General features: G+C 41.6%; 2 protein-coding genes across 11 annotated transcripts in view; both read left to right on the top strand.

Moving 5' to 3' along the window:
- The window catches only part of NFYA (nuclear transcription factor Y subunit alpha), a 30,000-nt gene extending 18,501 nt beyond the window's left edge, over positions 1–11,499 (top strand). For 5 of the 7 annotated variants that reach the window (XM_028097817.2, XM_028097821.2, XM_028097818.2 and 2 more), the window contains 6 exons: positions 1,536–1,667; positions 1,861–1,966; positions 3,592–3,758; positions 4,873–5,046; positions 5,878–5,979; positions 8,736–11,499. In XM_028097817.2, coding sequence (XP_027953618.1) covers positions 1,536–1,667; positions 1,861–1,966; positions 3,592–3,758; positions 4,873–5,046; positions 5,878–5,979; positions 8,736–8,789 — 735 coding nt within the window. In that variant the 3' untranslated portion in view covers positions 8,790–11,499. The remainder of the gene's footprint in view (positions 1–1,535; positions 1,668–1,860; positions 1,967–3,591; positions 3,759–4,872; positions 5,047–5,877; positions 5,980–8,735) is intronic. The other 2 variants (XM_028097824.2, XM_028097820.2) reach the window with 1 other exon arrangement.
- A 1,613-nt stretch (positions 11,500–13,112) lies between these two features.
- Positions 13,113–15,922, top strand: part of LOC114204463 (adenylate cyclase type 10-like) — a 54,501-nt gene continuing 51,691 nt past the window's right edge. For 3 of the 4 annotated variants that reach the window (XM_088024005.1, XM_088024003.1, XM_088024002.1), the window contains exons 1-2: positions 13,130–13,286; positions 14,141–14,245. In XM_088024005.1, the coding sequence (XP_087880131.1) occupies positions 13,130–13,286; positions 14,141–14,245 (262 nt within the window). Of the gene's footprint in view, positions 13,287–14,140; positions 14,246–15,922 lie in introns of all 4 variants that reach the window. The other variant, XM_088024004.1, reaches the window with a different exon arrangement.

The following is a 15,922-nucleotide window of genomic DNA, read 5'->3' as shown; positions in this document are numbered from 1 at the left end:
TCTTGACAAACTTGTGGGCTGTTGTCAAAGCGAGGTTCAACGGGGAAGAATCCACTTTAAAGCTCAACTTAATGTGGCTCTGGGTGGGCGTCAGGTCCTTGCCTTGTGGGCATCTCCATAGGGTAGCACATGACACGACAGCTATCTTGATATCCTCAGAGCGAGTAAGGGAGAGTGAGAAAAAGCCAGCAAGATGGAAGTTGATCTTTTTCTAACCTAATCTCAAAAGTGATGCCCCACTACTTTTGCCAGATTGTTTGTTAGAAGTGATTCACTAGGTCCAGTGCACTCATGGGGAAGATTACATAAAAGAGTGATTACCAGAAGCAGCTAGAAACCATTTTAGAGGCTGCGTACCACACACCCATCTCCTTCAACACAGGAATTCTAAATACCTAAGAAACTTACAACATTTGCACAAGAATACGTGTTCATTAATTTTTGTGTGTTTAAAATTTGTTTGTAAAAGTAAAATTGTTAGAGAAAAACCCAAATATTAAGGGGAATGGATGAATAATAAATTACAGTATAATTACTTAATGTGATACTTAATACCAGTTAAAAATGAATGAACTAGTTCTGGGGCGCTCAGCTGGCTCAGTTGGAAAATGGGGCATTCAGCTGGCTCAGTCGGAAGAACATGTGATTCTTGATCTCAGGGTCATGAGTTCAAGCCCCACATTGGGTACAGAGATTACAAATAAATAAATAAATACTTTAAAAATTATGAAATAAATACTTTAAAACTGGCTAAATTTTGAAAACAATGACGATAAGAGCAAATTGCAAAAAGATAGAGTATGTTACTATTTATGTGAAACTTACAAACTAAAACCTATCCGTAGGTTTTATTTGTAAAATGCTCTGTAAGGATGATCACATTTTAATACAGTAAATAATTTTTAGATGGGAAGGGAATGTTAAACAAATATGGCAGAACGTTAATTTGTTAAATCTGAGTGGTGACTGCATAGGTTTCTAATATAATAGTCTCAACTTTTCTATATGTTTAAAGCTTTTATATGTATATAGGATAACATTTTTTTGAACATTTTGTAGAAAACATTAAATAGACAAAAACAGAATGGTGTGATGAAGCCCTACCCCCCAGCTTTAAATTTATCAAATTATAATCAGTCTTCTAGTTGCACCTGTATTCCCTTGCTCTTTCAAGGATTACTTTGAATATATATAATATTCTTTTATCTATAAAAAGTACTTCAGGATATGTTTTTAAATGAATATACTTTAAAAATATATATAACATGCCAGCCTGGTTATATATCATCTTTTTTAAAACTGACTTTGATTCCTTAAAATCATCCTGTATCTAGACAGCAGCCAAAATTCCCCCCATTGTTTCATGAATGGAAAACAACTTATGTTTAATTTATAATAGCAGAACAAGATTCTGTCTTTTTTTCCTCTTCAGAGCCTTTCTTGCTTTCTAGGGGAACTTGGGTACCTAATACTCCAGGACCAAAAGAGACCAGTGCCAGTGGGGTACTAACCTTTCTCTGTGTTCTCTCGCACAGATACAGTTGGTCCCACCTGGACAGATTCAGATCCAGGGTGGGCAGGCTGTGCAGGTACAGGGCCAGCAGGGCCAGACCCAGCAGATCATCATCCAGCAGCCCCAGACGGCAGTCACTGCTGGCCAGACCCAGGTAATTCCCATGATCTCTGTCAACCCAAGAGCACAACTGATTGGGAAGGGTCAGACAGCTGAGCCAGATATCTCACCGGTAGTAGAAATGGGAAAGAAAACAATCAAAAATGTTGTATTTTCTTTCTTAAAAAGAAGGTGTCCTTTGTGGTAGCTTTGGAATGTATTAAATTGTCACGATTTCTGTCCTTCAGACCCAGCAGCAGATTGCTGTCCAGGGACAGCAAGTGGCACAGACCGCCGAAGGGCAGACCATTGTCTATCAGCCAGTGAACGCAGACGGCACTATTCTACAGCAAGGTAAATGTGCCTGTGTGTTTCTGTGGGACTTTGGCAGGGGGCATCTTTTTTATCCTTTGAGCAAATGACTGCTCCACAAATTCTGTGACCTTCTCACAACATACATATTTTTTTTTTACAGAGAGGGTGAGGGCGAAGTAGGCTCCCTGGCTAGCAGGGAGCCCACAGAACATACTTTTGAACAACAAAAATTTTTTTCTAAATCTCCATTGATTGTTGTTTTCTCGTCATTCATACATGACCAGTGTTGGTAACATTTGTAGGCGTTCCTGCAGTGGTTGTTAAAAGACTGGCCCTAAGGATTGTAGAAGTTTTTGAGCCTTTCTAAAGCGGGGAAAAAAAAAGTGTTTCTAAATAGAAGATTAGAAATACAGTTTTGTTAATGGTAATGGAAGAAACCGATCAGAAGTCAAGTTGGCATTTAGTATTGCTGCTACTTGCAGTTTTTTTTTTCTTTTTTTTTTTCTGGTCTACTTTATTATTAGTTTTTGTCCAAAAGACTTATTATATGTCCACTATGTATGCAGCACTTCACTAAGAAAGAAATTTTCTCAGAGAACCTCTAATCTTTTTAAGAGAGACATATATGTGACCAAATAAATGCAGTGCAGAGCCTTTATAGAGGTGTGTCCTAGGAATAGATAATGCTTAAATACAGGAGCGATGAAATCTGTTGGACTTGGGAGGAGAATGGACTTCAGAGAAGAGGAAATGGCTCAAATTGAACTTGAGAGCTTTTGGAAGTATCAGATAATTGAATCTGGAAAAGACATCTGAGTCCATGAGCAAAAGTATGACTTATGATGGGGCACCTGGGTGGCTCAGTCGGTTAAGCGTCCTTGATTTCAGCTCAGGTCATGATCACAAGGTTGTGAGATCGAACCCCAAGTTGGGCTCCATGCTAAGCATGGAGTCTGCTTAGGATTCTCTCTTTCCCTCTCCCTCTGCCTGCCCCCACTCACATGCATGCATGCTTTCCCCCACCCCCCCCAAAAAAGTTGGACTTTTGATTAAAATTTAGCAGTATATAAGCTCCAGTGAGTGCAGTAAGTGTGCTCTCCTGTGACTCAGGAGAAGGCCTAACTGGATTGAGCCCAGGCCAGAGCTCAATCAGAAAATGGTGAACAAATCTGTGAGTGGTGCTGGTAATAGTTTGGGGGCATGGAGTGTTTGGTTTAATTTTAAGTTTTAGTTCTACAACAGGTTGAGTCATTGTCAGTTTAGGACAAACAAATTATAAATGTATAAAGTCTCCATCCTAAACAGATTATTCGTATATACAAGAATAGTAGTATAGCTGAAGTCAGACTGACCTCTAAAAGAGGAGACCTCCAAACTTTCTCACCAGCCATTGAATTCCCACTGGAATACCCAGGGAGGTATCCACTTCAAGGATAATTTTATCAGAACTGGAACCCAGACAGTGAATAGACTATCAAAGGCAGTGATTACTGGGCTTACAGGCAGCAAATGGGGCAGAGATTGGGAGAGTGCTTCTCTCTTTGTGCTGTTTAGTATGTTTTTCCAGGGTAGATAAGTGTGTGCCAGATAGAAGAGGGACTAACTGTGTTCCCTTCTTTCTGTGTGCCTGTTTTTTGTTTGTTTTATGTTTTATTTTCTTAAAGTTACAGTCCCTGTTTCAGGCATGATCACCATCCCAGCAGCCAGTTTGGCAGGAGCACAGATTGTTCAGACAGGAGCCAACACCAACACAACCAGCAGTGGGCAAGGGACTGTCACTGTGACACTACCAGTGGCAGGCAATGTGGTCAATTCAGGAGGGATGGTCATGGTAAGAAAATGGATTCTTTACCTCTCCGATTCTGTCATTTATCTTTCCATATATCTCTGTCATTGAAAATTTGTTTGGACTTGCAGTTTGCTATCTTATCTCATAAAGCTTGTTGATAATGCTGGCCCCTTGGGATTGAATTGATCCTTTAAGGCATTTACAGAGATCTGCTTTTAGAAGAAACACTACAATGTGTTATAATTCATTCTGAGCACCTATTATGTGCTGGGGACTATTCTAGGTGCTAGAGATAGAGCAGAGGATAAACAGGTAGAAATACCGCTTTTGAGTAATCTTACTCAGAATTCAAATAACAAAGGCATAGACTACTAATCTTTGGGAAGTGGGCAATATATTGCCCACAGAGAGTGAAATAAGAAGTAAGCTCAAAATCAGATTGTAATCAATAAAGAAACCGAAACATGTATGCTATGAGTACATTGGGAAGATAGGGAAGGAGAGATGAGTAGTGGTGTAAGTGGAGGCTAAGTCCTCCTGTCCAAAATGGATGGCAGTACATAATACCTAAAATGGGTAAATTAAGAACAAGTAGTAGAAGCCTGCACACAGAGGTGGAGGAAGCTACCAGAAGAAATAACACATCCATTCAAAGTTGTTATAGTTGGGAAGGGAATGGGGCATGGGAACCTGTTACTGGTTTTCTCATATGCTTAGTACAGTGTTTTTAGTTTTAGTGTGTTTAGAAAAATTAAGTTTGAATTATTTAGCAAGTTAAGTAGCTTATTAAATGATGTAACTGTAGGCATTTGGGTCTACCTCCCTTTGTACTATTTCATTGTCTAGGATTACTATTCCTGACCATTAGATGGCAGCAGGTTTTTCTAGAAATGGAGCCATAGGTGGATAACAATTTGGACAGGGTTGTGTCATCTGTCATTGTAGCTCCTGGGTTCCCTATGACAATCCTCTGGAATTTTGGTTTAAAATGCAGACCTTGAGTGTAAATGTTCTCCAGGAATCTCATTTAACTACGTGCTCTATAAAAGCTACTCTTTATAGCATTTAGAAAAAATAATTTAACAGGGACCAAGAAGTTTCCTGTGTCCATACTACGTGCCACTATTTAATAAGCTGTGGTTTTCTCTTCATGTAGATGGTGCCTGGTGCTGGCTCTGTACCTGCTATCCAAAGAATCCCTCTCCCTGGGGCAGAGATGCTTGAAGAAGAGCCTCTCTATGTGAATGCCAAACAGTACCACCGTATATTAAAGAGGAGGCAAGCCCGGGCTAAACTAGAGGCAGAAGGAAAAATTCCAAAGGAAAGAAGGGTGTGTATAACATTGAAAGAAGGAGGAGAAAGGGCAGGGTTCTACTTTTGAAATTACCTTTTATATGGTTTGTTTCCTTGAGCACCTTCCAAACAATTGAAAGTAAATAGCTGTTATCTTTATAAAAGTTAACATTTATTATTGTTCTGTGTGACCGCAGCTACCATAACAAAACAGTAACAGGGGCTTAAAAAGGAGTTTATTTTTTTTCTTACATAAGAGAAGTCCAGAGAGAAATTATCCTAGGCTGGTAGCCCATTTCCACAGTCAGTCCTCATGATGCTCTCTCTTCCGGTCTCACTGTTCTGATAGCCTTAGTGTGCTAGTCAAAGTCCAGGATGACTGCTTGGGCTCCGGCCTAGGTAGAAAGGGAACAAGAAAGGCACTCTTTCTCAAGGAAACTTTCAAGAAGCTCCATACATCTCATTAGCCAAAACTTAATTACGTGGCCACACTTAAACCTGCAAACGAGGCAGGGAAATGCAGGGTTTTTGTTTTTTTTTAACTGAGCAGTCATTTGCTCAACTAAAATTTGGTCTGTTATTGAAGTGAAGGAGAGGATGTATATGGGTTGGGGGGTTAGATAATCATCGTTGCTACACCTTTGGGGAATCCTTTTTATTTATTATTCATTTAGCGTTCATCATCTTTATGATGGTTCATATGTGGTCAGCTGCTGCCCAATGTTTCCTCCAAAGCTTTCTCCATAATTGAAGGTGATAATTGCGCCTGGTGGCTCTGATGACAGCTCTCCTGAACTTCAGAGAGTAGAATTTATGAATGAGATAACTGTGCTGGTTCCAACTAGTACCTTTATTTTTCTGGTTTCAGAAATACCTGCACGAGTCTCGGCACCGTCATGCCATGGCTCGGAAACGGGGTGAAGGTGGACGGTTTTTCTCTCCAAAGGAAAAGGATAGTCCTCATATGCAGGTAAGTAGATGATATATTTCATTCTTCTCTTTTTGCCTTGTATTTTCTTGGGAAGAGCATTCCAAGTCCTCTTGTTATGTTCACACCAGAGACTAACTACATTCTCTAAGTTGAATGCAATGTTGTATCTCTTAGTTTCCTTTTTGCCTTAAAGCCCTAAAGGTGTTCAATCCATTGGCCCTTTTCCTCCTCATCTTTGCCAGTTACTACTATTAATTCCTTCTTATAATTCTCCTTTTTCTTGATTTTAAAAGAAAAAGCTTTACTGTCTCTTAGTGTAATAGCACAATCAGCAGCAGCTAACATTTAACTGCTATGTGCCAGCCATTACATTAAGCATTTTTGTAAGCACTTTGTTTTCATTGAATCTTTAGAGCAACCTCAAGCCCCATGAGGTAAGAATTCTTATTTCCATTTTACAGTTGAATTTGAGGTTTAGAGAGATTAAGTAGTTTGCCCAAGGTAAACTACTTAATAAAATGGTACACCTGAAATTCAAAGCCAGTGTAATTCCAGAACTTATTTGTAGCTGCTGTACATCACTGGTTCTTACATCTGATTCCACTGATTGTACTTATCAGCATTTCTGAGTCAGTATATCCAAAACAGAGCTCTTAATTTGTATTTTATTTTTTATCCCTAAACCAATCACTCATCTCAGTAAGTGACCTGTCTATCCACCCAGTTGCTAAAGCTTAAATTTTCCAATTCTTGAAAAAGTCCTCTTGGCTTTACCTTTAGAATAATAATCTGAATCAGTTAACATTTTTTCTGTCCAGCTGCCATTAGCCTGAAGAAATCCTCTTTTTTTGCTTCAGTTCATGTAACAGCTGTCTACTGGTGTCCTTCCATTCTTGTGCCCCTCTAGTCCATTCTTCACATCTTCAAGTGGTCTTCTTAAAATGTATGTCATCTCACATCAGTGTCCCTGCTTAAATCCCTTCCATTCCTGCCATTTCCCACTTGCACTTAGACTAAAATCCAGAGTGCTTACCATGGCCAAAAAGGCATGTGTGTGATTGAGCTCCTGCCTACCTCTGGCCTCATTTCCTCCTGCTCTTGGTCTTTATGCTTTGCTGTGCTGTTCATTGATCTGTCTCCTGCCATAGGACCTTTGTCGTGAAAATAGCTAATCTATAAAGGTTTTCACTCCCATCTTCTTGCCTTTTAGGTCTTGGTTTAAATCTGAGGCTGAAGCCAGAGTAGGTCTCTTCCACCTCATTATTTTTTCACATCTTCCTATTCTTTTGAGCATCATTAATAATCGACTTGTTTTATTTGTGTAATTGTGCACTCGACGTCTCCTTCACTAGACTGTAAGCTGTATATAGAGTAGAGGATTGTTTTCTCCATTGTATTGATTGGACTTAATATAATGCCCAGTCCAGAACAAGCACTTGGTAAATGTTTGTTGAATTCATGGATTCCTCCCATTTCCTGCTGTTTCATTCTCTGTGACCATTACATCCCACCTGCACTACTGCCAAATCAGTCATTATGAGGTAGTGCTTTTTTAATCATGCCGGACCCCTGCTCAAGGAAGCATGCTGGTTTTCATTTCTTACTGCATCAGATCCCAAACTGTTTCTATATGACATCTAAGCAGCTTGGCCTCCTCACGCCTTTCAATGTCAGACTAGGAATCCTCGGTATTTCCACACACGAGCACAAACTCCTCTTTCAGTGCTATTAATTACTACCTGTAGTCTGGGAGCCCTTCCTTTCTCATTCGTTCATGCAGCGTGTGGATATAGAGTGCCATCTGTGGGCATTATGCCAGGAACTCTCCTAATTCTGTGTGCTACCAATAGGACCTTGGTCAAGTTACTTAGGCTCCCTTGAGTTCCTTCACCTGTAAAGTAGGCTTCTGTTGATACTTCATAGGGCCATTGTGGGAATTTCATGCAGTAAGCCATAATTGGCACCTACTTAGCACGTTACCTAGTGCATGGTGAGGGCTCTGTAAATGCCGGTTATTATTCTTACTCATTGTTCAAGACCCCACTGCAGTCCTGCCACCTCCAGAAATCTTTTAGCTTTTTCTTAGATCACGTCAGTTGAAGCTTCAGAGCCTTGGTGTGGAGGAACTGAAGGCAGTTATTGTGGAATGTTGGAAAAAGCTTCTGAGGACTGATCCTTGCCTTAACACTGCAGATTTTAAGTGAGAGGGGGGCATGCAGAATTTAGTGGAAAGAAATGGGAAATAGTTAAGAAATAGTGAAATGGGAGCCAAGAGGTTTGGGCATTAGTTCTTGCTGATCTGCTGACTAACTTTCTCACTCTAGTCCAGGCAAATCATTTTATCCATCCAGGCTTTGGGTTTATCTTCAAAATGAGTGCATTAAAATAAATGTCAATGTCCTTTCCAGCCCTGCCAGCTGCTTAGTATTTAAATATGATGATCAAAAAATCATGGCACAAAAAATACAATATGAAGTGGTTTCTCTTGGCCACCTAAAGACCCTTAAATTTGAAAGGTAAAGCACAACACAGGTTCTTTTAGGAAAGAGATACACTGTCAACTCTGGAGTGCTTGGAAGTGGAAGGCCAGACTTAACACTCCTTTTACACAAAGGTTATCTCTTCTTTCCTTATGGAGCTGCATTTTAATCCATGTAGGTAGACTTAGGTACATACCAGGACTTTGGTTTACTTAGCAAAATTATATGTATTCCCCTTGATGATGAGAAGTGAGAGCCTTGAGTTCCTTGTTACTTTTGCAAAGGATTTTAATCACTATTATGCTTTGTCTCTAGGATCCAAACCAAGCAGATGAAGAGGCAATGACACAGATCATCCGAGTGTCCTAACCCCAGGCCATGTGATGGAGCAGATCAAGGTCATGTTCCTCGCCACTGTTTCCCACTGTTCCAGGAAATTGATCACCTCTTCCAATGGGACACTGACGATTATGTGCTGCCCTTTTCTACAGGACAAACCACTTAGTTCTTAATAAGTGGCTCAGTATTATAATTGCAGCGATGTCTGGCAGATTGAAGTCACAAGCCTTTGTCTCGCCCTTTCAGGCAGGACCTATTTCAGACTGTTGATGACATTGACATTTCATGGATTAGGATGATGCAAGGGACCTGTGCACATAAGTGCACACACAGCACTTATGTTGGCTTCTGAAGCCAGCCAGCCATCTTAGCAAGGGAGAACAACCTTCTCAACCGAGACTGAAATCAGGGAAGCCGATGCCCACTCCTTCCCTTGGAATCTAAGCAGCATCCATCCCCTCTGATGGGGGATCTCAGGCTGATTCACTGGACACTTTGTATTCAGAGGTGGCTTCCAGGCAAGGAAGTTCCATCTCATGACATGGAAACAATAAATTCTCTGAGATACATTCATCTAATCTGTGGTAATAATAGGAATCTCTGTCTACCCAGATGATAGGTTGGTATTTTTGGACTCCAGCCAAGAAAAGCTAACTCTGGGGATAGAATGACAAAAGACTCAAGCACTAAAACTATAAATTGCTGAATCTCTCTTTTTTTTAAAGCTTTGGCAAGTTGTGGTTTGTCTGCTGACAGATCATCTGGACCATAGTTTTTGCTTCTGCTACTTATAAGACAATTTAGAGGGTATTGGACCTTGAAACTGCCTTTCCTACGTAGAGAACAGAACCATACAACAACTTCCTGTGCTGAAGTGCTGAGGACATTTGTAGTAACTCCTAAACAGAGAGCCAAACTAGAATTTTTTTTTTTTTTTTTTTTTTTTTTTTTTTAAGTAGGCTCCACACCCAGCGTGGCTTGAATTCACATCCCTGAGATCAAGACCTGAGCTGAGGTCGAGAGTTGGATGCTCAACTGACTGAGTCATCCAGGTGCCCCTAGAGATTTTTAATCGTAGGCTCTGTGAGAGCATTTGGGGAAGAGAAGGGTTCACACGTGTTGCAGTCTAGCGGAAGAGAGAGTAGTATATATACCCACGTGTTGTCATATAGTATGATTCTCCAGGGGATGGATGCCTGGGATGGATCATTAAGGTGAAAAGAATTTACATTTATACTATAACCTTTTAACAAGCATGGAAAGGGAGAAGTCTGAGAACTGCTCTTTGACAATTTCTGTCTGGAAAGCATTGTTCAGTAACACTCTCCTGGATATATTCCAGCTTACCTGCTCAAGTTTAAGGTGAATGTTGGCTTCACTCCTGCAGCACTTTGTTTTGTGCTGACCCCAGAGAGTGAACATTCTCTTTCTTCCCCTGGCAGCTGATTCTTTGGTGCCAGTTTCCATGTTTCTCCTTTTCTACATAGGCCTTGTACAGCAGGAAGGTTTTTACATTGCATCCACATTCTGGGGATAAGCTGCCAACTGGTAATGGTGATGCTGGCAGAGTCAAGAATTGGGCCACATTTCCCAGAATGGGCTGTGCCTCAGTAATCTGTTTCTTTGCTAGATGTTGAACCTGGGGTAAACTAAGATGATATTTCAGAAAAGAGTTACTGCCTTCTCTAGAAACAAGGAAGACTTAATTCTTTCGAAGATCATTTGGGTTTGATTTAAATACCAAGAGTAAGAATTGACACTTTCTTTGATGGTTTCACTCAAATTGTATTAAGAGGAAAAGAAAATAAATCCTCTGAAGAAAATACCACAAAGGGAAATAATTGTAATGGTGGAAATAGAGGTACAGAGCTGTGCAAAGAAAGCAGGAAGTAAAGTATCTCTCTAGTCCTTGGTATCTGTAGTCACCTGTCCTGGCTTCCAGATGTCAGGAGAGGCCAAACCCTTTGGTAGGCTCACTAGAAACTTCTGGCTCTTTTAAGTTTGACACATTGATTTTATTCAATAGGCCCCAAGATTTTCAGATGATAGTTCACTAAAAACAATGAGGAATTTGTATCCCTTGGTTTGTTTAGGAGTCTTTAAGATGCAGAGCTCAGAAAGAAAGTCCTCAGATCTAAGCCAACAGCAGTTAAAAAATCCTATTTATTTGTGTCTGTAAGTTTGTACATAGTAACAACCTCATATTGTTGCAAAATTTTTTTTCCATGAGTTTGAGTTGTATTTTTTTTTTGAAAGAAATGCTTCAGTTGTCATTTTGTCACTGCATTTCAGATAGCTCATGGCCCTTTTATTGTGGCCATTTTAGCACATCATAATAACCCACAAAGTGGGGGGTTGAGGTTTGGATTTTTTTTCTTTGTTACTAGTTCTTTTATTTGTCCTTGTGACTATAGTGATGACTTCATAGATGCAGAAAGAGTGAATGGATGAGTGAATAATTGATTTAATGCATAGGTATTTCACTTCTTGAGTGCTCTTTTTGGCAAGATAATTGTAAATGTATATATTTTAATTGCACTGGTACATTGAACATGTCAGTGTCTATACCACTGGACCAACAGAGCTTTTTCTGGCTGTTGGGTGCCTGATAATAATGTCTTGATTTTCCTTTGGGACTCAACAATATAGGTTTTTCTCCCAGCAGTAGGGGGAGTACAGATGATCATTGATGTCATTGCAATTGTTATTTTTTAAAATAAATTTGTAAAAATACTAAAAAGTGATTTGAATTTTCACATTCCTTGGGCTCTAGGTTGTTTATAATGTTGAAATTGTGATCTTTGTAGACAGACATGGGAGCTCTGTAGATAGTGTCAAACTTGTAGTGTCCAGGCCTCATAGTTGTATGTCTCCCCTTACTCTCCTTTTCTTGCCTTTTTGCCTTCCATCCTGCTGAGGAGGTAATCTCTGCCACCCGTGCACTGATTGTATATTTTGTCTTACTACTGGAAGTGTTAAACAAAATTTGATGAAGTAATTCCATAAGCAAACTAAGCCTTTTAGTTATTGATGTGGAGAACAAAGGTAAAAGAAATACAGAAAAAAAAATAAATTTCCTTACCACTTACAGCCCACTGACCAGTACTTGAGACAGGCAGAGTGGCCTTCCTCTAGGAACTCAACTGCCTAGATGTTAATACTTTGCTGTGGCAAAGGCAACCTTAGTTTGACATTAGCTCGACCTCCAGGATCCTGTAAGTTTCCTTTAACATACTAAATTCATTTGGAAGCTTCCTTTATTTCTACTCCCCAAGATATATGTTGGCAATCATCCTCCAAGCATATGGCCCCACTGATACACATCTGAAGGGTTTCATGACTAAGATTTTAGTAGAGGATAATAAATGGCCCCTTGGGGCCTGGAAACCTTGTTTCCAAACTCCTTAGAGACTTTCGCAATCCCTAACCACCTCCCAACTTGAAAGGATACAATCAGCCACTGCTCACAACCCAGTGCAGCTCTTTCTGCCCAAGGTCCTGTCCCTGTGCTTTAATAAAACCACCTGCTTTGCACGGAAGACGCCTCAAGAATTCTTTCTTGGCTGTTCCGCTCCCAAACCCCAACATTTTCACATCAGTTATCCCCGAAACAGCATTGACTGGGTATTGTAGAACTAAAGATAGTGAAGCTATAATTTTAAAATTTTGTTTCTGCATAAAAACAAAACACGGATGCTTTCCTGATTGTTAAAAAACCACAACACACTCCTACTATTAATAATGTGAATTCTCCAAGAATCTGAGTAACTGACAGGCAACCTCAGGCATTTACCACACAGGGAACCAGGAGCTGGAACTAGAGCAAAGCAACGCCAGGAGCACACTCAGGAGACACTCTGTAGACCTGTCCTGGCAGGTAAGAGAAACAGAAGAAATGCTCTAATTAAGGTACTGACCATGAAATAGCCTTAGCCTAAGGGTGATAAAAAACCATACTGAGGTTGCTTTAGTCAGATGCTAATGGAACATTGCCCTTAGAAATTCAGAGGTGAGCCAGCATTTCACTCTGGTGATAGAAGACCCCTCTATTGACACTATCTGAAATAATCTGTCTTATTGCAGAAGCATTTTCACGGATAAAGATTTTTAAGCGTCATCTTGACTCTTGAACATGCTCGCCCTCCCCAAACCTGCTGCTTCTCCACCTCCCAGAGACCAGAGCAAGGGCGCAGGGGGCGGGAGGCAGGTGGGGCGGGGCGGGGCCCGCGGCCACCCTGGATTGGCACCTCCCTGAGGAGGCCCACACTGATTGGTTGGGGGGAGGGACCCGCCAAGGCCGCCGTTGCGGATTGGCTGCTACCAGGAGGACCCTCATTTCCGGTAGCTTGGCGGGCAACCACGCCCCCGCCATGGCGACCGGCGAGCGGGTGGCGGCGCAGCCTCTGTGGCCCGTAGAGGCCCGGTTGGCGGCGCTGCTTCCCGACCTGCTGGTGTTCAGGAAGCCCCGGCGATCGGAACCCGAGCTCGCCACGGCCCAGGGCGTCCTCCTTGGCGTCCACGTGACGGGTGAGCGGAAGCGCGTCGCTCTCCCGCCCTGCCCGAGGGGCGGCAGTTGAGGCCTGGCTCCGAGAGGAGGCGGCGGTTACAGGCCTGGCCTCCGGGCAAGCAAAGGCGCGGCGTAACTGCTCGCCGCCGCCTCGGGAAACCTGGAGGGTCAGGTTCAGAGCTGGAGAATTCCTTCCGGAGTGTTCTGGCGTAGCCCTAGAGTTCACTGAAAGGAGACTCAGAAACGGGAAAGGACTTTTGCGGGACCACTCGGCAGGCTTTGAACCCAAGTTTTCTCCCAATACGCATACCGCTTCAGCCCGTTTTTTCCGCTCAATTAATTCCTTCTTTGGGTCCCTAAGTGTGTGCCCGCCACTGCTCTAGGAATTCGAGATCCAGCAGCTACTTCGAGAGTCGCTCACTTAACAAATATTTGTGGAGTTTGTGTCATGGATCTGAAGATGAGTGATCTGAAGGTGCCTGACCTCGAGGAGCTCACCATCTGAGTTCTCCATAAAGCTTTAATCCATCCCCCTCGTCATTGGTCTCTCTGTCCCTCACATGGGGCGAAATCCCATTTCTCCCTTGGCCAGGGAGCTTAAGAGGGTATGGCAGAAACGGGTTAGCTGGCTAGAGGAAAGAGGGTGCTTGTGGGTGAATCTTCATCTGCAGCTCCTGGAAACGAAGCGGGTGTGGCTCTCTGGATTCCCAGAGGCGGCAGGCAGCCAGCCTGGCCCCTAGTATGAACACTTGTTAAAGGATAATGAAATTACTCATCTGGAGATCTGCTTCTTTACACTGGCCTGATGCGTGCAGGGGATAGAGCCTAAAAGTTCAGGATTTGCAGCTAACGTAATTTTTGTTTTGTCGGCTAGGGTTTACAGCATTAATGGACAGGTTCAGCCTGACCTGCAAGTCGGAACATGACATGGACAAACTGGCCCACATCTTCAGTTATTACATTAGTGACATCGTGGAGCGTGAGTGACTATTGTAGGGAAGCCAGGAGGTGTGGTGCTGGGCTCCTGAGGGTTTGTAACAGAAGGGGGTCTGGGCTACTTGAAAAGATACCAAAGGGTTATTCCTTTATTGTTACTCATCTTTTATTTCTTCTTTCTTGCTACTGACAGGCTAGATTTTTGCCTGTATTTGCCATTCTACCTAGTCTCACATTCTGTTGATTCAATGTTCAGAAAGGGGGGGAAGAAACTAATTTTAATTTTTACTTTGCATGTGTATATTTTATTTCAAAATAAAGTATTCCTCAGGTTGCCTCTTCTAACAATAATGTAATGTGCCACATGTGTTTATATCCGATATAATTTACAAAACACCTTTCCATTCTATTATTGCATTTTGATCCTGTGTAGTAGGAATGAGTGTTTTCTTCATTTTCTGCCATGTATTAAGCTTGTGGAAATTTGCCTAATCTGGGGAAGAAAAAAAAAATCAGCTCCTTACATGTGCAGTAAACATTTTGAGTACATATTCTTTTTTTTTTTTTAAGATTTTATTTATTAATTTGAGAGAGAGGACAAGCCGGGGGGTGGGGAGGGGCAGGTGGCGGCAGAGGGAGAAACCGACTTCTGACTCGGGACTCGATCCCCGGACCCTGGGATCATGACCTGAGCTGAAGGCAGATACTTAACCAACTGAGCCACCCGGGCGTCCTTAAGTGCGTATTCTGTGATATACACTGTAAAAGGTCAGGGTGTGCAAAAACCTACTTTTGAGGCGCTTTCTGTCTGGTTAGAACTACCCAACAAATTAATCTGGTCCTGAAACTTTTAGTAGTTATGTAACATTACCTTCTTTTGTTGACAGTGTCCATACAGTCATGTCCGTAATTCTGAGATTCATCAGAATTTTTACTTTGTGGAATCTCCTTTAGGAACTTGTTTATTTGATTCACCCCTTATCTCTGAGGAACAGTTGTAAAAGGTCTTTAGATTTTTCTTGGGCGCCTGGGTGGCTCAGTTGGTTAAGCGACTGCCTTCAGCTCAGGTCATGATCCTGGAGTCCCGGGATCAAGTCCCACATCGGGCTCCCTGTTCAGCAGGGAGTCTGCTTCTCCATCTGACCCTCTTCCCTCTCGTGCTCTCTATCTCTCATTCTCTCTCTCTCAAATAAATAAATAAAATCTTTAAAAAAAAGTCTTTAGATTTTTCTCAAGTTTAGATGAAAGGGAGAGATAGAAATTATGTATGTATTATAACATGAGGAACTGCTGGGTACTAGAAATACAGGGGAAAATAAGACAATACCTGCCCTTTTGAAGTTTCCATGTTAGTGGGAGAGACAATAAGTAAACAAGGTAATTATACATTATACATTTTATAAAGGAAATAGGGTGTAATGGTAAAGAATTGTAGAGTGAGAGTTTTTTTCAGGTAGGGTGATCATAGGAGGCTCCTCTGAAGTGTTTAAGCTGAGACATAAAGGATGAGAGAAACCTTGTGAAGAGTGAGGAGTAAAGTATTTCAGGCAGAAGAATGCCAAGTGCAAAGCTTCTAAGATGGGAGGAAGCTTGCCGTGTTCTAGGAACTAAGAAGAACAGTGTGGCTAACACATAGCTAGCAGGGAGAAGAGTGGCTTGAGGTGAGATTGGAGATCATTGAACTCTGTAGGCCATAAGGAGTTTCGATCATATATTTTTG

Source organism: Eumetopias jubatus, unplaced genomic scaffold (assembly GCF_037043125.1).
Source record: "Eumetopias jubatus isolate StellerSeaLion01/CBP00866 unplaced genomic scaffold, mEumJub1_p1.0 scaffold_6, whole genome shotgun sequence".
NCBI lineage: Eukaryota > Metazoa > Chordata > Mammalia > Carnivora > Otariidae > Eumetopias > Eumetopias jubatus.
Note: the sequence above shows the minus strand (reverse complement) of the source record. Positions and strands in the feature narration are given on the sequence as shown.